The sequence below is a fragment of the Mizuhopecten yessoensis genome, unplaced genomic scaffold (genome assembly GCF_002113885.1).
Source record: "Mizuhopecten yessoensis strain PY_sf001 unplaced genomic scaffold, ASM211388v2 scaffold716243, whole genome shotgun sequence".
NCBI classification, from domain to species: domain Eukaryota; kingdom Metazoa; phylum Mollusca; class Bivalvia; order Pectinida; family Pectinidae; genus Mizuhopecten; species Mizuhopecten yessoensis.
Genome location: NW_018480019.1, coordinates 402123 through 426119, shown reverse-complemented (window position 1 = coordinate 426119; position 23997 = coordinate 402123). Strand labels below are relative to the sequence as shown.

Here is a 23997-nt window from a genome sequence, read left to right as displayed (position 1 = left end):
ATGATATTTCTCTGATACCCTATAGAGATAAGTGATGATGAAATTTCTCTGATACACTATAGAGATGAGTGATGATGATATTTCTCTGCTACACTCTAGAGATAACTGAGGATGATATATCTCCGATGCACTATAGAGATAAGTGATTATGATATTTCTCCGATACACTATAGAGATAAGTGAGGTTGATATATCTCCGATACACTATAGAGAAAAGTGATGATGATATTTCTCTGCTACACTCTAGAGATAACTGAGGATGATATATCTCCGATATACTATAGAGATAAGTGATGGTGATATTTCTCTGATACACTATAGAAATAAGTGATGATGATATTTCTATGATACACTATAGAGATAATTGAGGATGATATATCTCCGATGCACTATAGAGATAAGTGATGACGATATTTCTCTGATACACTATAGAGATAAGTGATGATGATATTTCTTCCATCATTCCAATACGATGTTAATAACATTAACATTTAGCTTTTGTACACCTCTTGATATGACCTCTCCCGTCGAGAGCTGATTGTGACAAATAGCTTTCGTGGCGTCATATTATTGCTTCTTTCACACCCTACATGTCCCTGTAGGTAGGGCGTAAGAATTTTACCTGCTGCCCCATTGCATGATCGTAAGAGGCGACTAAATTTGGGATCTTATATTTTCTCTTCTTTCTAAACAACTTTCTTCTTTCTAATGTCTCCATTGACAATTACTCATATTCGGTCTTTAGTTGAGCGTTCGCCCTTGTGAGGAAGGCTTTGGGTTCTGTCCCATTACCGAGATATACAGAGTCTTTAAAAATGGTAGTTTCTACTCCTGCTTAACGCTCAGAAATTTAAGAGTGGGACGACTGGTTCACCCGTTGTCAGTATAATATGACCAGGTGGTGATGTCCTGCTGGGTGTCTTCGGCAGTATGTTTCAGTGAGGTAGCACTAAAAACTCGGTATCAGTTCCGCGCTATCACAAGGATACAAACACGAACATATCGCAGCCTCCCAAAACACACGCATGCACTACACGCATGCATCTTGCACACAGGGGAGGCCGTCCTTAAATGACCATAGCTGTTGGTAGGACGTTAAACAATACTAAACCAAACTAAACCAAACCACATCCTACATGGTATACCTTATGACTGACAGACAAATAATGCCAAAGGGGTCACAGAAAAATCATGAACAGGTAAAAAGGAGGATAATTCTGTGAAAGGAGGTAGAATTATTGTCTCCCCAAGTCATAACAATCGACGTCACCTCAACAATGCATTGAGCCCATAACGTCAACACTCCTTAGCATAACTCCATTATATAAACGAATATGACAGAATCAACAGGTTAAGAGATAAAGAATCATTCACATCTTGAGGTGATATGGATGCACATGCCTTCAAATACATGAAGGTCCCCAGTCAATACGACTGTAGGCCATCAGGTAATACAAGTATAGGTACCCAATCAGTAAAACTGTAGGTCCCCTGTCAATTAAAAGTGTAGGTTCTCAGTTAATAAAAGTACATGTAGGTACCCAGTTAATACAAGTGCATGTAGGTACCCAGTTATTACAAGTACATGCAGGTACCCAGTTAATACAAGTTAATGAAGGTACCAAGTTAGTACAAGTACATGTAGGTACGTACCCAGTTAATACAAGTTAATGAAGGTATCAAGTTAGTACAAGTACATGTAGGTACCCAGTTAATACAAGTGCATGTAGGTACCCAGATAATATAAGTACATGTAGGTACTCAGTTAATACAAGTGCGGGTCCCCTGTAAATACAAGTAAAGATCTCCAGTTAATGCAAATGTACAAGTAGGTACTCAGTCACTGTAAGAGTAGGTTCACAGGCAATACAAGTATTGGTCTCCTGTCAGTACTAGTTTAAAGTGTTGGTCCTAAGTAATAGAGGAGAGGGCCTACATTATTTTGATTGCTAATTAATCCACAGTTAAAGAGGAACAGTTGACTGATTTGTTGTAAATATGCAGCTATTCGAACCCCGGTCATGTAGATGAAAGTCACTATGTAACCCGATCATCAAAATTAAAGAAGATCATGACAGTCTTCAAAATGTTTTGAACGATATCAAGGATGATATACATAGCTTAACTCGTAATAACGAGATAACTGTTTTAAGTCGTAATAACGACATAGCGTAACTTGTAATAACGACATAGCGTAACTTTATAACGAGATAGCATACCCAGTAATAACGGAATAACTTGTTGTTGGTGTGTTACTAATTAGCGTTCGTACTACTGTCTGTTGAGGTCTATGTATACACGTGGTAGGGTCGTTATCGGGGATATTATATGTAGTGTGTAACAAAGGACCGGGGAGAACAAACGACTCTCCAATAACATTGATGATATATCCAACAAACTCCCATAGAAATTGTATTCTTCTTGTCAGGTATGTTACCATTTTTGGAAGAATGTTACTGAAGTTTAGTTTTATAATGAAGCAATCACAGACATGTTATCGACATTGCTGAAAACATGTTATAACTAAACTACATGTAAAAGTATAAAGTTCGCTCAACGTGGAAGATGGTAAGTCAAAAATTCATTATTTTCCAATTATAGTGCATCAATTTATACATGTACTATGGTGAATTGATTTCATTATCTAACGGATGTCACGTACCTGATGGTAACAACTAATCTAACGTTCTCATTGGTTTCGTGGGGGTCCTTCTTTTAGTCAAAATAAGATAGGTCACAAAATTAATCATCAATAGGTGAGTGAATACCCTAGTCAATTCAACCAATAACGGATAACACCTTTGTTTATAGTGTAGTACCTACATCATGTGATACAGTATCTATTGATACGACAGAGGGACGGCATACCTGAATATCGGGTTTCCTTATGATAAAATAGCTGGTATATATTAATACATGAAATGCTCATTTTGTCAGATATTATTTTATAATAAATAATGGTATTTGCGTTATACAGTTTACTCTGCTAGTAATGAAAGTGTTTGAAAGGATATACCACGATATAAACTTTTTCCTAACTAATACAACATAACTACTATAGATTAAGAAGATAAGCACATCTATGCGGTTTAACTACATACATGAAGATTATAAAAAGGTAATATGACATACGCCATTTTAAAATAAGTAATAATGATTAAAAGCCCTAGTAATGTAAATTCTAACAGATATTCCGTAATGAGGTTATTTATTGACTATGCGTTGGACACTATTTGATTCCCTTTATACGTTTAGACCTTTAACGTATTAGTCGTACTATGCTTTATCAGGGTTGTTATATAGGACATAACTGACACAGGAAAAAAAGGTCACGTGATTGTATTTACCTTAGCACTAATATCAGGGCCCAGTTGTTCAAAAGGTGATTAGCTTAATCAGTGATTAGCACAAATTTTAATATTTGTGTATCTTTCACACAAACCCATTTAATTAGTTACAACTTTCCAGATAGCAAATATTTAGTAGGCTGAATTTACATGCAAAATTGTGAGATTTTACCTTGTATATTGACGAAATTATTAAAGGTTGAAAAATGTCGTTAAACAGTGATTAAGCTTATCACCTATTGAACGACTCGGCCCTGATGACGGAACAAAGTACTCCGGCGGAGTCCAGGTTTTCTGTACTACATCAGACACACGTTATCATGCTTGTTGTCGTCCCAATCATACTATGTAGGTTAACAACTATCATAAACAAAAGGAACACATAAAAGTGACGCGGACCTATCATTGCTGTAATTTAATAGAAAGACGTCTGCCTTACTACCTCAGCATACAGCAAATATTTTCAGGTACATTGTAGAACACCTTAGTTAAGTAATTAAATTACCAACATGACGTATGTATCCTAAATCTATACATAACTGTTCTTTTTTCTATGGGAATAACAGCTTTTCTTCCCAATTGAGTGAATGCTTAAATATTTTTTCACGAGTAATCCCAGCCAATATGAATGTCTTCAGATTGTTTACCATAAATGTACGTGGACGATTAGATATACATATGGCTGCTTGTTCCCTCACTCGACAAAGCTAATCTGTCAAACACATCGGTCACTTGTTTAAATCTGCAACACGAGGGAGGCTTTTGGGTAGAGCAATGCACTAATACATTATACATGTTATAATAGTTATGATACCCAGCACCGTGTCCACGTTATGTGTGATATATTTTGTCAAAATATATATTGACCCCTTTTTACGCATAGGATGGGGCAAGAGTGTGCTTTAGTCACGTTTGATGACAAATATTGCACAACGAATCATAGACTCGTGTTGATCGTTGATAGGTGATTCGTCTGTTATGGAAACACAACTGGACCCTCGGTGTATAGTGTTTATCTACTGAAACTAACCACGTTAAAGCTTAGTAATCTTCCTATTCTCGAAAGTGTAACGGGTTATTACACCACATTGTCAAAACCATTCTTGTCTTAACAAGTATGAAACTGTTCCTCCATTTTTTAACTCAACTTACCAAATCAGTTCCTGTTATAGATCTCATTACTTTTTTGTCCACAGTTTGGGTAAAACAATTTGTTGAAATAGTTATCGGCCCATTAGTATGCACATGTTTGGATAAGAGTGTGATTTGGTCACATTGGATGATAAATATTGCAAAATGAAACACAGGCTCGTGTTTGTCGTTTATAAGACAGTTGATGTGTGATGTACATGTATCTGTTACTAAAACACATTTGTTTATTGTGTTTATCCGGTGTGTCGATGCTGATTACGATAAAGCTTGAACCTCCTCCCTTTTCCCGGAAGTTTGACCGGTAATTCTTATCTTAACCATTTCTTCCTAAGCAATTATAAAAAAAAATGAGTTTTTTGTTTGTTTTTGTTTTAATTATACTTATCATATTCATAACTGTTATTGATGTTATAACCATCATTAATTGTGTCAAGAATGCACCTTTAGAAACACATAGCGTAACTGTACTAGACTGTTTGTTCCAATGTTTTCCAACTTAACAATAGAATTTACTTGTGTCACGAACATTCTTTTGCATGATCAGGTCACAAAAGAGCAGACAATCTCAGGGTCAGGATGATAACAAATTCCGGAATAATTCACTAAAACCTTGTTTATGTGATAAGTTGAGTCTTATTTTATTTTCTAATAGACATGAAATTTAATAAATGCATCACGATTATTAATTTTACTTTACTAATAGCATGTTAAAGTTAAAAAGACAACTTTAATCGATATCTTGTGCAAAGGTACCTCATGTTAGATTCCCTATCAACTTACCAGACAAACATGTATTTGTTTAAAGTTACGAAATGTTCAGTTCTTAATGTAAATTTGATATTTCACGTTCAATGTTATTTATACTTATGTACTAGGTAGCAGTATTAAGTTTGTTCTATTTTTAACCCTCGGTTTTTTAATTTGATGCAGACGCTGATGTTGACATGGAAAAATTGAAGTCGGATATTGCTGTTTGAAACTTAAATACTTGCATTTTACTACTATACAGAGGGCAGAGAAAACGTACATGATCCATGATATCTTCCTACTTTCGCCTTGACTATTACTTGTGTTCTGGTGAACGACCTAAAACAGACGTATGATACTTACCAAACCCGGTTATATTGTGTATAAATGAGCACAGACAATCATTAATAACGTGATTCACTTACCATTATTAGAAACACTATCCCTCGTGTCATTTTGTTGGTGCTGGTTAACATTTTGTCGATCACATAAGCTGGCGCCGAAGGATCAGTAAAAGGTGAGACGTGGATATACCAAATATGGAATGTGAAAAACATCCGGGTACCCCGATAGTTTCGGTGTGTATAACGTGTGATACCACCTTTGTCTGTTTGGACTGTATGACCGACGAAATACACCAAGGTCACGTTTCTGTAAACTTAACAAAATTGCAAAGGACATCAAAACAAAAATGAAGCTAAAGGAAACAGAAGATTGTAAGCTGGAGGCGAACATAGAATCCAATTTGAATGAGATAAGGGCACTAAAAACACAACAGGACAATGCACAAAAAGAAAGAGTCAAGTCAATAAACACTCGAAGGGAAGATCTAATCAAGGTCGTAGACGAAATGGCGGATAGCTTTATATCAGACTTCGAGAATCAGAGTAATTGTATTAAACTGCAAGACGAGATCGAGTTCATTTCAACAAAATTAGAAAATGTGAGAAGAAGAAGAAAGGAGGTACAACGCATCCTTAAGGTAAAAGATGATCTAGCAGTGGTGCACGATTCAGGAAATCTTCAAGATGTTGTCGTACACAGAAAACCATATCAACAACCTGTCGATATCGAGTTTACTCACGGGGAAATGAATACTCATCAGCTGCAACTCATGTTCGGGGGCACAGCTGTCACGATGAAGGAACTAGCAACAGCACAGGAAGCCCAAGGTGATAATATGACACTTTCTACGAATAAGTGTTCAGATTCCGTTGGTACCTTGATACGTCAGGGAGGGCAACTTGTCTTGGAGTCTACCCTCAATGTTCTCATGCTAGTGCAGAATCTGAAAAAGGGCCACTAGATAAGGTTAAAATCAGAGGCACCGCAAGAGGCTCTTTTTGTTAAATCACCTCAAATGTTTTGATGACCGCGTCTATCGCCGCATTGGAATTGTGAACCGTCTTGCCGATGTTGAGGCGACACAGACGAATAAGGTTTAAGCAAATGTAGCGAAAGGGTTTTATTTCCTTTTCTCACATAAAATTTCATTGCTTTATTAACCAAAGAGTGAATGGCTTGCGTGAGCAAAGCTTCAAACATTCTGAATCAAATTATGTGAGTGCAATATGTAATAATAATAAATCATAATTTGAGTTTCTTATATTCCGCTTTATCACGGCACTCATAGCTAGCATTCAACAATTCTAGCACTGCCTAACCACGTTCTCATTTACAGCTGAGTAGACCGGAACAAGCAGAGTAAAGTATCTTGCTCAAAGACACAACACATTGCCGGGACGTCACTCGAACTCGCAACCCTTCGGTCACGAGCTCGGCGTCCTCCCACTAGACTACCGTGCATCCACTAATGTCCAATATGTAACGGCTTTTACGGAAAGTCATGGGTAATATGTTTGCGTGAGAGGGAACTAACACATAGAGACAAGCACGGTAATGTAGAGAACATCGTGGCATTTGACTCCAGTGTGACTTATATGACAACCTTTAATGACAATATACCGTTAGTATGTGGAGTGGCTGATAGAGATATTATACTGGTCTCACTATCTAGTATCTACTTTCACTATGCACTTGTTTAATTTTCAAACGAATTATAATTATGTGGAAGGTTTTGAAACAAAATTTGGCTAAATAACAATTATTTATCTAAAACACATAAAAGGAAGAAAAAAACAGTCTAATCACGTGATGAAAGCACATCTGTGTATATTTTACAACAATTGAATGCGTATATATTTCTTTAATTATAATTGAAACAATTTTTAATGCAAAATGCTGGGAATGATTTGCACAATTTAAAAAATATTTATAAAAAAAAAGGATACGTAATATATATTATAATACCGTAGTATAATTACGTAGTAATCGTAGTATATCACGTAGTAATATTATATTATAGTATATATATATATGCACTGTATTTTTCACTTGTGGTAATTGTAATATTATTAAATTATAAGGCAGATTAAATGATGTTCATCGGATATTCCGTTCTCAATTCATAATGTAACAAATAAACTCAGTACATAATTCACACCGTTGCTAACTGACTTAATATGATTTACACTATTTTTACGGTTTGATTTTTAATAAAGTATCTGTTTTACATAGACCTGAATTTCCTGTTTTTTATGATGTTACATAGTCCGCGACTTTGCTTTTAATACATTTATTGGTTACATTGTGTGAGGGCATTCAGGGTGTTATCTTATCTATCAAATGACCTGATTTACATCCGATTTATCATTTAAATACTTAAAATATCCCCATATTACAGCTATAATAACAGTTTACAACATATGACGTATACTCAATAATAAGTAGCCTTTCTATAATAAACAAAATAAGGTTATCAGTACCTTGTGTATTTTGAATGGAGAGAGACCGACGGGAATACTTTTGTTTGTTTGTTTGTTTGATTTTGTTTAACGTCCTATTAACAGCTAAGGTCATTTAAGGACGGCCTCTCCTGTGTGCAAGATGCATGCGTGTAGTGTATGTGTGTGTATTTTGGGAGGCTGCGATATGTTCGTGTTTGTCTTCATTGTGATAGCGCGGAACTGATGCCGACTTGATAGTGTTTCCTCACTGAAACATACTGCCGAAGACACCCAGCAGGACGCCCCACCCGGTAACATTATACTGACAACGGGTGAACCAGTCGTCCCACTTCTTATTTTGCTGAGCTTTAAGCCGACGAGAATACCAAGTTACACGTATTTGATAGTTGGCAATAATACTAAAATATTCTTTGTTTTTTTATATCTAAATTAATTGTACAGCTGCTGTGAACGGCTATACAAAAGGGCCGGTTTCCAAAACGGCCCCATCTCTGATTCAAATTTCCTGTTGGTGGTGCATTGCCCATGCCGTTCTGGTCACACATCTATAAAGTATAAAGCTTTAGGTCACTTGGTTTGTTTTTTATGGCTCCTCAAAGTTGTACCTTTCAGAAGCTGTCTAAGTGTTGATAAAATGTGCATGTTATGTAAAATATTAATGAAAATCTAATCAAATGATGGTCACCGTAAAGAATACATTCATGGCATGATTGTGACAAAAAATCATGTTTCCATCGCGCCATTTGGCTGTTTTATGGAAGAAACAATCTCAAAAATGCCATTTTCGATGATAACATTTTAGACACAAAAACTGTGTTTTTTAGAGAATACACCCTTTTATGGGCGTTGGATGCAAACCAATTTTTATCCTATTAAACAGTACGTAATATGCTATTGATGAGAGGAAAAATCATCAAAATGTAAGTGGTGGAACATTTTCAAATGTTGGGTTGAATTAGCCTATGGTTGAATTGCCGATTTTCGACTTTCTTTAGATAATTAACAAAAAAACGAGAGTATTTGCTCGGTATGTTGAGAATATGTACACAGATATGAAAAAAAGTGAGAGAAACACTTTTTCATAAAAAAAATCCAAGATGGCTACTTCACAAGTCCCCGTGGTTGAAGACATTGGCTGACAAATAGACAGAACAACAAACAAAACGTGTTCCTTATGATTTTGGTTGGTTTTCGCATTTACGGGAGTGTTCATAGCTACGGGCGATTGTATAATACCTATATTTATAAGTTTGGTTAGTCACATGGTAACGGGGATCTTTCATATCGAGCCCCAAACATACTTTCGACATATGCACTCCGTTGCCGCATGGAAAACTATTTCAAGTTTTGTCGGAATTTCTTTACCTGTGGTTGTAATGGTCGAGGGTTTTCCAGCGTCCTGTAATACCCAAGGTAGTACAAGATACTGGAGATGTGCGCACACATTCCCATCGTTCTCTCTCCAACTGGGCACTGGCAGTAGTAGTCCTTTATTGGGGCCTCAACATCGGGTGAAACGGTGAACCGTATCCAAACGTTATATTTCGTTTGGCTTTTGTGTCGAGAATGTATTTGACATCGGAGAAGGTCTGGGGAGTGCTGGTAAAGCCACACCTCATAGTCTCCGTCATCACTTAAATGTTCGGCGATGTAACCAGGAGCCAGAGATATCTGATACGTTCCACACGTAATGGTTCTCAAGTAATCAAGATCGAGACGGGGAAACAGTACGGAAGATGCATCCATCTTGACAAACTCGGACCTTGCCCGTCTAGATAGATCCGGATCTGTCTTGACTCTCTGAGCTAAACCATTCGGTGTTGTCAAACGGTCCTTCATACGTTCAGCCATTAGCCTATCTTTGGCATCTCTCTCTGGAGATCTCTGGTAGATCGGTCCTCTAATACCATTCAGACAGGCTGTGACGGTTCGAAGCAAAGCCTCGATGACATTGATAAAGCTGTTAGACACCAATTGCGTTCGGAAGAACGTCCAGTGTTTCAGACGACCATGATAGGATTCCACAATCCACCTCGATTTGGTGATAGTTCTGTCAAGATTTGCTTGGACGTCAGAATGTTGACTTTGACCGGGTTTCAGGTATGACGGCATGCTAGCATTGAGGCCAGAGGCTTCGAGAACTGGTAGGACATCTCTAAAACCTCGGTCAACGACAACGTTGTCGTCTGGTTGTAGCCAAGTAACTAGCTTGTCCATGACTTTTTTTGTAATTGTAGCATCATTTTCGCTGCCAGTGAATGGTCCTACTGTGTCCAGAATGTAGCCATCTGGTAAGGCGATGCTCATGAATTTGAGATAGTTTCTCTTCTTCTGGCCACAGTAGGACATTCTCTGGAGCTTGTGGTCGGAGCTTTTCTGGATATAAATATAGGTGCCATCTAATATGGCAGTGGCTTTATCTCCAAAAAATGCTTCTGAAAAGACAGTATTGTGCCCGAGCAACTGTTCTCTTGTCAAGTGATCCGGACCTAGAAATTGTGGGACTATCGATGTGTCTAATGCCTGTACTATGGAGTGGAAAGTTTTGGACACACTTGACTTGGAAATTCCAAAAAGAGAAGAACACTGACTCCAGGAAATGTCGGTTTTCAGTTTTACCCAGAACAGTAATAGAGCATCGTGTGTAGTCTTGGTATATATACCAGATGAAAGATATGGGGAACAGTGCGAGTGGATTTCGAGGAACTGATCTTTGGACCAACCTGTCCAGGCCATGCATGCCGAGTCATCAAGAGAAGAAAAGCTTATTGTAAACGCAGACTGGTTCTGTGAAAGGACGTGCGACACCTCTAGGAGGTCATTAATGATTTCGGACGATTTTGATGGTAACTGAGATTCCAAGGAACCTCTACCATCAAGGACAACCTCTGTAGACGGATCTAAGTCGTTACCAATAAGGTGAATGGAGCAGACGCGGGATGAGGTGGGACACCACAGTTTGTGTGAATAGATCAGGTGATGTCTTGCACGTTTTGGTAAGACTGATGATTTTGTTCCATTTCTTGCAAAGGTAACAAGACAGAGACAGCATTTTTTGTGTGAAGATGATCCATTCAAAAGATCATGAAGGGTCAGCAACGGCAGGATATGGGACGGGGAGTCGTCTTCTTCCTCTATTTCCTGGTTCTGCTCGGGTTCAGGTTCAGGCTGATTTTTGTTCCGAAGATACTTCATGTAGCACTTCTGGCAAATAAGTGCTTGTTCCTTTGCTGACATCAATCCTTGTTGCACCAGCGTATCTAGGAGCCATTTATATTGTGGACTATTTACATTGCGTGCACTTCTGTTCTTATTGCCACTACGTTTCTTGAAGTATACTTGACACCCTTCTCCAACACATTTACCCTCCATCTTGAAACAATAACGATTGGTTTATGAAGCGTCGATAAAGTAACAAAATAGCAAGCCACCGATGATTGCTGTAAACAGCTAATACTTAGTAGTTTGGTACAATTATGCGAAAATGTGTGATAAATAACGAACAACTAATTACACAAAATAACAAGACAATATAATAAATCACATTCAATACCTCCAAGAAGCGCAGAATTGATTGATTACTTAGAACAAAATAAAGTATTTCATATGGATAATCTATCTATTCGATGTGGCGTGGTCGGCAGGCACAAAGAAAGTGAGACAAGTCAGGGTCCCAACCCTGACAGAGCCACAACGCTTTGGAGATGGGACAATAAAACAAGGAAAGTGAGACAAGAATAGCTAGCGTCGAGTCAATGATTCCGTAAACGTATAGACAAAGACAAGAAGATACGGATAAATGTACAAGGCCACACGATCAGAAAATTCAGAAGAGGACAACTTGAGATAGAACAGTATTCATGTATCAGGGTGTCCTCAGTGTAAATCTTTATATCGATACTGTTTATTTAGTCGTTACACATCATAAAACTGTCATGAAAATATCCGCTCTGATATTCAATATAAAAGTTTGTATATAATAAGCTATATAATAGGGTTTCAGACAAGGTTGTTACTCATTTCCCCTTTTCTTTCAATTTACAACCACATTCAGGCGGCGATATGAGAACGTTCCACCACATGGAATTAGCTGATTTTTGGTACACATATGAAACAAGTAAAGCTCTATCCGATTTTCTGATGGAAATTTGCATCCAAAACTATATAACGGGAGAAAATTGCAATTTTATGGCATTTTTCTTCATAATTGTGTCTCTGCAAGTGCATTTTCATCCGAGAATATTTTTTTTTATGTTTTATGAATAAACACGATGTTTTGGAAATATTTATCAAAAGAAATTTATACTATGTTGCGAATTACAATTTCGAGATAACCTTCTTTTATTTACGAACTTATGTCTTTGATGCTGAAATTGACAACTTTATAAAAATACATTTTCACTGAAATTATGAAATCTGGGTGTCGGAAAGGTGTAAAATTATTCTTCGGAAAAGAAAAAAACAGTAGTTGAGCTAGATAAGAAATTATACGGGGGCAGGCTCCTATGGAGAATTAACATTACTGGAAACAGGCCCTTTACCACTTCGTAAATTATCGACGTTAAAATCATCACGTCGGTAAATATCAGTAAAATATACCACATTTTAAGAGCGTTTACATCAGGAAAAGCTAGGTTAATGACACGGTGATTAAATATGGAAATTTACAAAGAAAAGCGATTGTTTCAATAGGCAGAAACTTCATAGATGCATATCATTTAAATATAAACAAATTATATTTTATTTGGATAACAAATTGCTTGCATCGATGTAAACATGATATAGATAATAAAAAAGGGGGGGGGGGCATTTAAACGTTTTTGAGTGACCCTTTTCATATTCTTTCCCAGAATTCTTGTACAAATTGTTGAAATTATATCAGTTGACATTTGGGTATTTGTTTCATTTTCTGTACGGGAAGTGTAATTCTATACATATTGCCTTTTAAAATATATTTATATCATCTAACTGCCATTGTTGTTAATGTTCAAGATTTATTTGCTTTCAATTAACATTCATTGATATAAGGACAACCGAAGTGATTTTTTTTATATAGGAGGCGTTTTGTGGCAATTTGATAATCGAGACCCCGTTTCGAACCTTGGTCCAGTTTCCGACGGAAGTTGATGTAATGAATGATTATTCTGGTGGACTTTTGAATCATTGACGTCTACTACTTACCTCGTCATATAATTGAATCTATTTTTCTTTGCATTTCACCTCTTCTTGTCGAAAACGAAGCATGGAGGAGAATTCAATCAGGCTGCTCAGTGTATCAGATTCCAACAAAACTATTCCCTTACTTTTTATAACACAAAAAGTTTCTTTTGAAACTGCCAGATTCGTTAAGCCATAATTAGCAATAAGACATTGGAAATTTCTGGAAAATATAAACTTGTTGTATCCTATTGGTTTTAGGACACGATTTCTACATGTTGAGTTTTGTACAAATTAATTATTGCATAGTCGAACTCTTGGAAGCAATAATGTAATGTCAAAACGTTTTCCTTTGGTGGTATGAAGCGGTATCTACATTCGTCACTATGAATCTTTTTCATCAATACCTCGATAACAGAACGGGACGGAGAAACTATTTCAGATAAACATTTAATCTGCAATTATTATGGTACATAGTCTTGAACTCGATGGCATTCTGCACATTAGAGGTTCTTGAATGTTAGTTTTGATTTGATATCAAAAACAGGCAGCATGTCACAAATATCAGTTTGTATGTCGAGTTCACAGCTTTTCCTGGTATCAATGTTGCCACCCCATGTCACAGGTAGCAGGATACATTTATTATTGTGGTTTGTCGGTAAGATCATACTTTAAGAAGAAGTTGAGGACGACTTGCGAATAACTTGGGAAGAACTTGAAAACGGAATTTTCCATTTCCCGGCATTTGATTACGTATTTTCTCAACAACAAAAAAGCATAAAAAAAATCAACTCGCGCCAGGGTAGTATCCACACAAAAGTGATCCGCGTAAGTAAATAGTCCGTCAGAAACAAATAAATAAAAAATAACCGAAAAGATTGTGAGGATAACATAACTTTTGCGTAAATGTCGATAAGATTTTTTTAGAAATATTTTTTTTCTACATAGTTTATGGTTCGCGGTATCCTCCGTGCACATTTTCTATTTGTTTCCGTTTGTCAAAGACCGAGGTTTATAGATCGATGACCATTAAGCCTAGAATTAATTTGGAAAATACTGTGCTTAGTTAACTGTTAATAAAAAGAGAAAAATATAAGGTAGAAATATATAGATGATAAACAGTTTATCACACTGTGTTTTCAGGATTTGGATGAACGTGGATAAAATCTAGAGTCAACCGCACGACAATTCCTAAAAACACAGTGTGATAATCAATAAGTTTCCAGATACGGAAAACCTTGATCCACAGTTAGCACTAGACCAGAAATATAAGACGAAGACTGCCTCATTGTCGAATACATGAAGAATGTTGATGGGAAAAATATGAAGTATTACTACAAGAATAAGTCAATTCCTTTAATTTATTCTTCAGACATTGAACATAAGAATAAAACACCTCTCTGTTATATATTTTTCGAAGCAAATATATTAAGGAATTTTAACTAAAACGATTGTTTAGATTTTTGTTAAAGTTTTGTGTGACTCATTGGCCGTAAAGCTTAAATTAATGAATTAAATCGAAATGCCGTCATACTAACTATGCTTTTGGTGATACTTTTCTTATTTAAAGGGCCTTCTGTCTGTAACCACACAAAGACTGTATAAATATTCATTGGTACGCCTCACGTACCTTTTGTATTACCGTCTATCAATTTGAACACATTACCACTCGATTATAGTTAGACATTGACCGTACCGGCGGTTAGTATGCAAAGGAACGGCCAGTGTACAGGTGCAATACGGAACGATACTGTTATAGCTGCACATGTGTTGGCGTATATATGCGGGTTTTATGGTCCAAATACGTCGTTATACAGGTATGTATGTTTTCTGTAAGGTATCGTAGTTCTACAACTATCAAATATTTATTCTTTTTATCTTCAGCTTTTTAAATGAAAGACCAAAATACAATACATGCTCAAAGACTTACCTGGTAAAACACAAAACAAAGTGCATACATTTATTTTGCGCTAATTTTTTTTATCTTCAGCTTTTTAAATGAAAGACCTAAATACAATACATGCTCAAAGACTTACCTGGTAAAACACAAAACAAAGTGCATACATTAATGTTTGCTCTAAATCGCTAATATTTACATTTGCATGGCATTGTCACTATATAATGTTTTGGAAGCTGTGTCGTTGATGGGACTTTCAATACCATACACCACGAGACATAATTCTTAGCGTATTAATACAACACCGACCATGACTACAATATCCAATGTAAACAAACATGACGGCTGCTGAAATATCATTGGGCATTTTGAGACTTGACAATGTAATTGTAAATGTGTAAAAAAAAAACAAAAAAACCCACCCACATTTATAACCCAAAAGAAAGACCAAGGTCTGTAATATCGTACAAAATGCACATCGCCCGTTTGAAATAAACAATGGAAACAATTTTAACACTCATCCAAATTATCACAAATATCGTCTGTTACACTGCACTATTCCACATGGGTTTCGTTACAAATGTCTGAAATACACATATGCTATAGACCTACTGATATGAGTCACAGCACACATAAACATATACAAGGCATAACTGGTATGTGTACTTCAAATATTTGAAACGAACGCCTGTGCTCTGTCGCAAGATCACACGCTTCAAACGCTATCAGTATCATGCGTCTATCAGTCATGGTTTCCTTAGCTTCTGACGACATGTTAATTACGAGGCTGTTGTAGAATCTACCGACTGTAGTCAGGTTCCCATACAATCAACAAATACATTCTTTACATATTCGAACTTTTTCCTCTGTTCATTCAACTTCCATAAATAACGCCCTCGTCGAGAGCAAGGTCGGATTACGGTGTTCATTCTTCCGGGGGAAAATCAAAACAATTTCAAATCTAGCTTTCAGCTCAGATTTCTATTGATAAACTTAAATCACCATATATACGTATCATACGCAATTGTATTGATATGAATTGTGGAATAAAATTGAAGTATTTGTTCAAATTTCATAGTACTACTTTGTTTGCCAATAAGCATGCGACAACACGCTGTTTCAACTATTGAACAAATTTGTGTGGACTGTCGATAAGGTGGAAATTTTCAAATTTTAAATATAACTTGTAAGTTAAAAATATACACAAAAGGTAGAGAAAACGTAAATATAAGTATTGAACTGTTTTTGTATGGTATTTATGATCTATTTGAATGACACAGTTTTGCAAGCAAACATCATAATGCGCTAGCTTGCAAAGCTGTGTCATTCAAATATTTCATAAATACCATACAAAAACAGTTCAATGCTTAATTAATAGTGTAAATATCAAGGTTTTATTTACAGAAAAGTCTCTTGAAGTTGAAGCCCAGATTGTTTTTAACTTGTTATACTATGATTTATTTCAATTAAAATAATATTGAACGACATTTTATTTGAGGTTTTGATCGCGGCAGATATAAAGGAGAATTGATCTGTATATGATCTGGTTGTAATACCCCAAATTATAATGAAACGCCTTACACCAACATGATTCATGTTTCACATGAGCTGATAGTTTAATCTACCGATGGATAAGTTACTATACTACTTTGGTTTAGTTTAGTATTATAAACGACCTATCAACAGCTATGGTCATTTAAGTACGGCCTCCCTGTGTGCAAGATGCATGCGTGTAGTGTATGCGTGTGTGTTTTAGAAGGCTGCGATATGTTCGTGTTTGTCTCCTTGTGATAGCACGGAACTGATGCCGAATTCGTAGTGCTATCTCACTGAAACATACTTCCGAAGACACCCAGCAGGACAACCCCATCCGGTCACATTATACTGACAACGGGCGAACCAGTCGTCCCAAAACTGAATTGCTGAGCGTTAAGCAGGAGTAGAAACTAACATGTTTACAGACTCTAGTATGTCACGGCCAGGGGACAGAACCCAAAGCCTTTCTCACAGGGGCGAACGCTCAACTAAAGGCCAAATGTGAGGCATTGTCAAGGGAGACATTAGGAAGAAGAAAGTTGTTTAGAAAGAAGAGAAAAGATAAGATCCTAGATTTAGTCGCCTCTCATGCAATGGGGTGCAGCAGGTACAATTCTTACGCCCTAACTGTTGGGTTACCATACTAGTAAAGAGGTACGCGTGCTTATCTGGTGTTATTTAGTTTTTGTAGTAATTAAAACGGTATGTTCTTTACAAGGAAAACGTATAGATTATTAAGTTGGTACAGGGTTACACAAAAAGAAACCTAAACGTTTAAAAGGAATTTACGACCGATATTTAACTATGTCTAGTAACAATGGTACAAATGTAACGCCGACATTACAATCATGCATAAGAGTACACAAGTACACATTTTAAGCAAACACTTAAAATACATATTTTAGATTTCACACACAAAACAAAACACAAATGAAGGGATCTAAATATACTTCCACGTTTGAAATATGCTTTTATTACCTGATATATCTAACTATAAACGGCACAACAACAATTAAAAAACAATTACAAAAAACGACAAATCAACAATCACTGTTTTTTTGTATATATGACCACAGGGTCTAATTAATGCTGCTGTACCAATGGAAGTGATAAGATACCTATCTTATCGAGCATCCTATCAGAATGTCAGTCCCCTATGTAAGGACAGAACCCTGACCCTAAACCTAACCCTAACCCTAACTGTCTCTTTGACTTTGTCTGTTTGTTTTACCCCCAAAAACTGTCAAACTATTACCTGTTTTTGTAAAGCACGGCTCTGCCCTCAATACCATACTTTTTGTTTGTTCGCTGGGTATGGTGGGATATGAAAGATATGCAAGTCCGTCCTTTTAATTTATTTGGGATAGTTATCTTTCGTATTACTACTTTATTTGCATCCTTTTAAAGCTGTTATTTGTAAATTGTGTGGGTGTTCTGTCTTTTAAATAAGACGTGTTCCATCCTCAATATCCAGCGGTTACCCTCACTTTCGTTCTCTACACACCTGGAATATGTCATCGCAAAATTGAAGGTATGAAGTAGCTGTTTGATTGGTCTCAGGTAAAAAAAATGACCAATCGCTAGGCTGATACCTGTCCTTTGAAGATTACAAAGGAGAGACCCCCGACTTCAGAGCCTGTCAAATTCTTTTAATGTACATCAAAGGACCGAACTAGTTTTCTTGTCTCATCAACAAGGTGACGCTCACCGAGCCTTCAATTTTGCTATGACATAGTCCAGGGATGTAGAGAGCGAAAGTGAGCGTAGCCCCTGGATATCGAGGATGTGGCTGTCCTTGCTAGTTTCATAATGGTAGATTCACACAAAACGCATTCTTATTCGTTGAAGCGCAAAGACTACCTCAACGCATATTATGTCACGAACCATTTACAGTAAAACAATTGTTGTTGGAATGATTGTCTCGAACGTAAGCCAACACTAGATACTTTCTTTTTAATGAAACTCGTTTCGATGACTAGTACGGTATGTTTGTCTGTCACCTTCATCAGACAAAAAAAATGTTTTGTCGAATGAAGGTGACAGAGTACATACCGTACTAGTAGACCTTTCTCATTTTGGGGTAGACCTAGCACGGAGCGTGGAGACAAGCGAATACAGGGGTCATTTCAAAAATAATTGTATATGGAACGTAGCGTTTAGGGTATGTCAGAGTGTGTAGACGCACATGTGAGTGACTACAGGTAAGCGAACAGGTAATAAATTATGTAACCGGTAACCACAGTCGTTAAGGTATTTTTTCGTGGCTCAATGCGACTGTATGTGACCGTGGTAATTGATATTTAATGATCTTACCCGGAACGTCTGTTGTATTTTTCTGACGCCGATTGAATTAAAAGAAATTCCCCGAGCCAAAATAATCAGTTGGAAGAAGTTTGTTTTTTACCAGAGTGACAGGGATCACATTTGCAGATTAAATTTACCATCCACAAACTTCTTAGGACATAATATTTCCATATTACGAAAGAAATGTTCAACGCTTACACGGTGTCTTTTTTATAATAGCGTTAAGCTGAAGGTACTTGTTCCACACATTTTTGTCACTTCATCTCTTTGCATTTTTGTATAGAGGTGGTTGGACAAAGGGACGTTTCTTAGCATTCCGTCGTGACAGAGTGGTTTTCTGTATTGACATACATGTGTATAAATATAGGTGGTCGGGCGGTGAAGGGTGGTCTGGTGGTGCAGTGGATAGCGCAGTTGCCTTTCACCAAGGCGGCCGGGGTCCGATTCCCCGATCGGACGTAAAAAGGTTGGGGTCATCTGCCCGATCACGTGGGTTTTCTCTGGGTACTCCGGTTTCCTCCCTCACAAAATCCCCCCTACCACGCGCTAACATCCCGGCCAACAAGATATAAGTTGAAAAAAACTGTTGTTAAATAATTAAAGTTTATATTTTTTATTCTGTATTCTTGAAAAAAAACCATGAACAATATGTTCTTGTATATTCTCCTGAAAAATAACAACAGAAGAAAAGCAGTTTTCTGCTGTTCGACTGTTCTAGAGATCATTTCAGGGAGTGACTTTTCGGATTTCTATACTACTGCGATCAACACTAGCATGCACCGAGTCTTTTTTCAGTATTAACCATAATTTAAAAAATAATAATTCTGACCCCCTCCCCCTAGTAATGTGAGAACAGCCAAGAGAAGTTTATCAGTTGTACATATAATGAAAATCAGGGGATGTTACTGTAGGTAAGGAGCACTAAAAGATCGTTATCTAGTGTTTTGTCGCAAGCAGCGGACATGAATCCTTAATACAGATGAAATGAAAAATAATTTTGAGATGTTCCCTGATTTTACTACTTTCAGTGTCCGTCTCTGGCTCCGTGGTAGGTCTGCCTTAAAATGAGAAATGTCTAGTTATCGCAACGTCACATATAAACACTTATTGATTGTTATTCATGAATCTTTCCATAATCCATACTTACCAACCTGAAGAACATGCTTAGAACTATCTAACTCTAGCTATAGATGGAATGCTGTGTACTTATATTCGCTGTCATGGTCAATTTGCCCCCATTGCAGAGGACGAAAGGGCGAAAGTTAAACATGATCGACAATCTATACAGGTTTACAGCAAATTAAACGATTATTTAAAATGCAAAAAAGGAAACTTGTTTTATTTTCAAATCACCTTTATACCTGAAGGTAATTTTTTTTGCCATTCTAATGTATATCAAATATCAAACAACCATTCCGGATATATGTCAATTTTCCAATGTCTGTGTCAAAGGGGATTCCTTTATAAATTTAGAATTATTATATAATTTAAATTTCTCATTAAACTGCAGATTTACATATAAAACTTGTGTTATTTTCAAAATAAATTTTATTCCAGATGTAAGTATCCTGTTGAAACTTCAATTCAGCAAATGAAGGCAGATTGACCAGCAATGATGAAGGCAGACTGACCAGCAATGATGAAGACAGACTGACCAGCAATGATAAAGACAGACTGATCAGCAATGATAAAACCAGACTGACCAGCAATGATAAAGGCAGACTGACCAGCAATGATGAAACAGTGTGCGTTCAAGTAGATCCCCGTCCTCTCCTCCGTGTTTGAAACTGAAACGCTCTGTGTTAGTTGATGTGCAAATTGACTTGACAGTAAAATATTTGCTGAGTATCTAAATTGATGATACTCGGCAGGAAAATATAATTTAGATTCTTTGTCATATATAAAGTTAAATTCAAAAGAATTTCTTAATCATCAAGTATGATGCTCAGGGGGTATCGTTGCTGTCTAAGTGCGATTTACAGGATAGACACATGGTCAAAGCAACATCGTGCATGTCTTGCCTGCGTGTTTTTCATAATGCTTGTAGGACTTTGCTACCTTATTTTCGTTGATAAATCTGAAATACGTTTTGGGAAAGATGAAAACCCAAATATTGTATCATGGCTGCCGGGTTTGCCTGAAAGCATGTCGTTCTTAAGGCTGCATTTGGATATCCGCAGGATTGTGAACAGGAAGTTGCTGAATATGACAACGGAAGTAGACGACATAGGAGTGATCAATCCACATCCTTTCCGATATATAATTAATCCTGGTCGTTGTAAGTTCAAGAATCATGATGTTCGTCCAGTGTTAGTTATCGTAAAATCTGCAGTGCGTAATGTTTTTCTTCGACATGCTATACGGACGACTTGGGGCAATATTAGTGAAGACAATGTCAAAATAGTGTTCATGTTAGGACGTAACACCTCTAATGACCAGCAGAGAACAATCGACCTGGAGGCCGCAAAGTATAACGATATTGTCCAACAAGACTTCATAGACGCTGATTTCAATAACACGCTCAAGACCATTTTGTCATTTAAATGGGCAACTCAATACTGTGAAAATGCTCAATTTGTATTGTTTGTAGACGACGACTTTGTGATCGACTTACCAAAGATTCTGATGTATATTTATTCTATTCCAGAGGTTGATGCTGAAACACTTTTCATAGGACATCGAATAATACAACCTGTCGTGAGAGACAAGCGCTCCAAATGGGCTTTGCCTTTAGAGGTGTTTCCATACAAATATTGGCCTCCATATTTAGCAGGTGGGACGTATCTTGCAAGTATGCAGGTTGCCAAAAAATTTACCTGTGCTTTTCCGTATATACAAGTTTTAGTTAAAACTGACGGATGGTTAGGTATAGTCGCTATGAATGTCGGAATAAACCCTCAAGATAATATTTTTTTTCATAATAACGGGAGGTACGCTCATCTAGCGCTAGTTTACCAGTGCTGCCACACTCAAAAGGAAATGTTGCACTTCTGGTGGCAATATAATCAGAAAAAAAGCTTCCGATTTTGGACCCCAGGATGAACTCTAAACCTATGCCCCGTAGAACAATTTCGGTTAAAAAAACACATAGCCGCCTTTGTCCTATGATGACGACACTGCTGATGCCCTGTGTATTGTATACATTTTGCGATATTCAATTTTTCATGTAAATTTTTCTGGCGTAATCTGTACCTAAATTACTATTATTTTGCGACCAACAGTTAATTCTGCGGCGTACTCTCATAGAAATTTCTGATATTTTTTGTATATTTATTTTTAGTTTCGTTCTCTAATATTTGATTATGAAACACATAAATGTTTTGCATGGAGCTCTTGGGATACACGTTTTTGACTTTCGGCTATCTGATGAAGCGGGCAATGTGACGGAATGTTTTCAAGTAGCAATGAATATAGGCTTTCAAATCCAAAACTATATACGTCTTCAATATCAAAAAAAAATCTCAAGTTTCATAATCCAACGTACGGCGGAAAAAATATCACGTAACCGGCAGTATTATTTTGTCTATCAGGAGTACCTAGTAGATAAGTAGCAGCAGCCAACGCTTTTTACATCAGAATAATGAAATACGCTTAAGTTCGAAGTTAGAAACCTTGCAAAGACGTCATGTAAATACCACCCTTTTATTTGTTCAATTATGTGCACATTTCTTGCTTAAATGTATAAAAGTGATTGTAAGCCTTTGTTTTTTGTTTTCACAATTATAACCATTACTATTATCCATATGTTGTAAAGCGCTTTAGAGTAATTTTACAAATTATATAGGGCGCTATATAAATGTTGTATATTATTATTAAGGTAATCAAGGTTATGAATACAGGTGAGAGCTCTATTATTTGTATCAATAATTTTTTTTTAGTTAATGTTAGTTAAAGTTAATGTGTCAAGTTCATGTGTCTAACTTTTATAATATATTGACATCAGTAATACATTATGCAATGTTCACTGTAAATAGGTTACTATGTGGTAGAAAAAGTCCTCTTAAGTTGTTTTTTATTGTCTTTTTTGTTTTACTTTTCATCTATGTTTTCGTAGGCAGAATGATAATAAAGGACATCAAATGCTTGTTGATTGTCTGCGTTTTTAGAGATGAGTGAATTATATGATAATGAAAAGACATAATATCATAATTTGCATGGCTTACATATTCATTACCTCTCAAAGTATTATCATAAAGTTTGTAACGCCAAATGAATTGATACCTTACAATTACATGACATTCAATATTGTAGGACCGAAAGTAATATATATTTCTGCAATATGGCACATGAATAAAGGATATTTGTTTTGCTATGGTTGGCGTGTCGTCAATACATCGTTGACGTGACGTCATACAATTGTGCATCTGGTGGAAACTCGTTTGCTTGTGAATAGTTTTGATAGATGTTTTTTTCCGCCGCGTACTCAAATATCTTTCTATATCTGCTTGCCTTTTATTTTCTAGCGCCTGCTTGGCAATACCTCACTTTTGGCTTTAACGATGAGCGTTCGCACAGGTGAGGAAGGAAATGGGTTCCATCCCCAGGCCGGAACATGCCAAAGTCCTTAAAAACTTGTTCACCCGCTGTCAGTATAATGTGACCGGGCGGAATGCTGTGCTTGGTGCCTTTGGCATAGTATTTTAGTGAGACAGCACTATAAAGTCGGCATCAGATCCGCACTATCACAAGGAGGCTAATACACCAACATTTCGGTATACGCTTGGAATGAGTATCATATATGGTATTTGCTGTCATAATTACCTCGCAGTCACTAAGTTATCATACAAATAGAAAAAGCCGGAAGTTTAATTTTGGAGAAATTTCACGGTAGGGATCATTAAACTGATCCGTGTTTCTATCAAAAAATCTAAATAATAAGAATTATAGTTATAATAATATACAACATACGATATAGCGCCCTATCTAGCTAGAATACAGTCTCAAGCACACAAACACACATGCACGCTTTCATAACACACATGGAGGCACATCCTTAGCTGTTAATAGAACGTTAAACAAAATAAAACCAAACCAAACCTAACATTGATTG

General features: G+C 36.6%; 2 protein-coding genes across 3 annotated transcripts; both read left to right on the top strand.

Annotated features, from left to right (window-relative positions):
- The first annotated feature begins 3757 nt into the window (after positions 1–3757).
- On the top strand, positions 3758–7084 carry LOC110442289. 2 transcript variants are annotated; one of them, XM_021485816.1, is made up of 2 exons: positions 3758–3814; positions 5430–7084. In XM_021485816.1, exon 2 carries the CDS (start codon positions 5938–5940, stop codon positions 6550–6552), a length of 615 nt encoding a protein of 204 aa, XP_021341491.1. In that variant the 5' UTR covers positions 3758–3814; positions 5430–5937; the 3' UTR covers positions 6553–7084. The 2 variants fall into 2 exon arrangements, with proteins under 2 accessions (XP_021341491.1, XP_021341490.1); XM_021485815.1 differs by lacking the exon at positions 3758–3814 and adding an exon at positions 4739–4800.
- A 7836-nt stretch (positions 7085–14920) lies between these two features.
- LOC110442288 (beta-1,3-galactosyltransferase brn-like) lies at positions 14921–22599 on the top strand. The gene is made up of 2 exons (XM_021485814.1): positions 14921–15027; positions 20505–22599. The coding sequence occupies exon 2, from the start codon at positions 20886–20888 to the stop codon at positions 21987–21989; it is 1104 nt and encodes a 367-aa protein (XP_021341489.1). The 5' UTR covers positions 14921–15027; positions 20505–20885; the 3' UTR covers positions 21990–22599.
- Positions 22600–23997: the final 1398 nt, after the last annotated feature.

Bases quoted from the DNA above. Each gene is read 5' to 3' on its own strand.
- LOC110442288 (XM_021485814.1), top strand. From the start codon at position 20,886: ATGATGCTCAGGGGGTATCGTTGCTGTCTAAGTGCGATTTACAGGATA.
- LOC110442289 (XM_021485816.1), top strand. From the start codon at position 5,938: ATGAAGCTAAAGGAAACAGAAGATTGTAAGCTGGAGGCGAACATAGAA.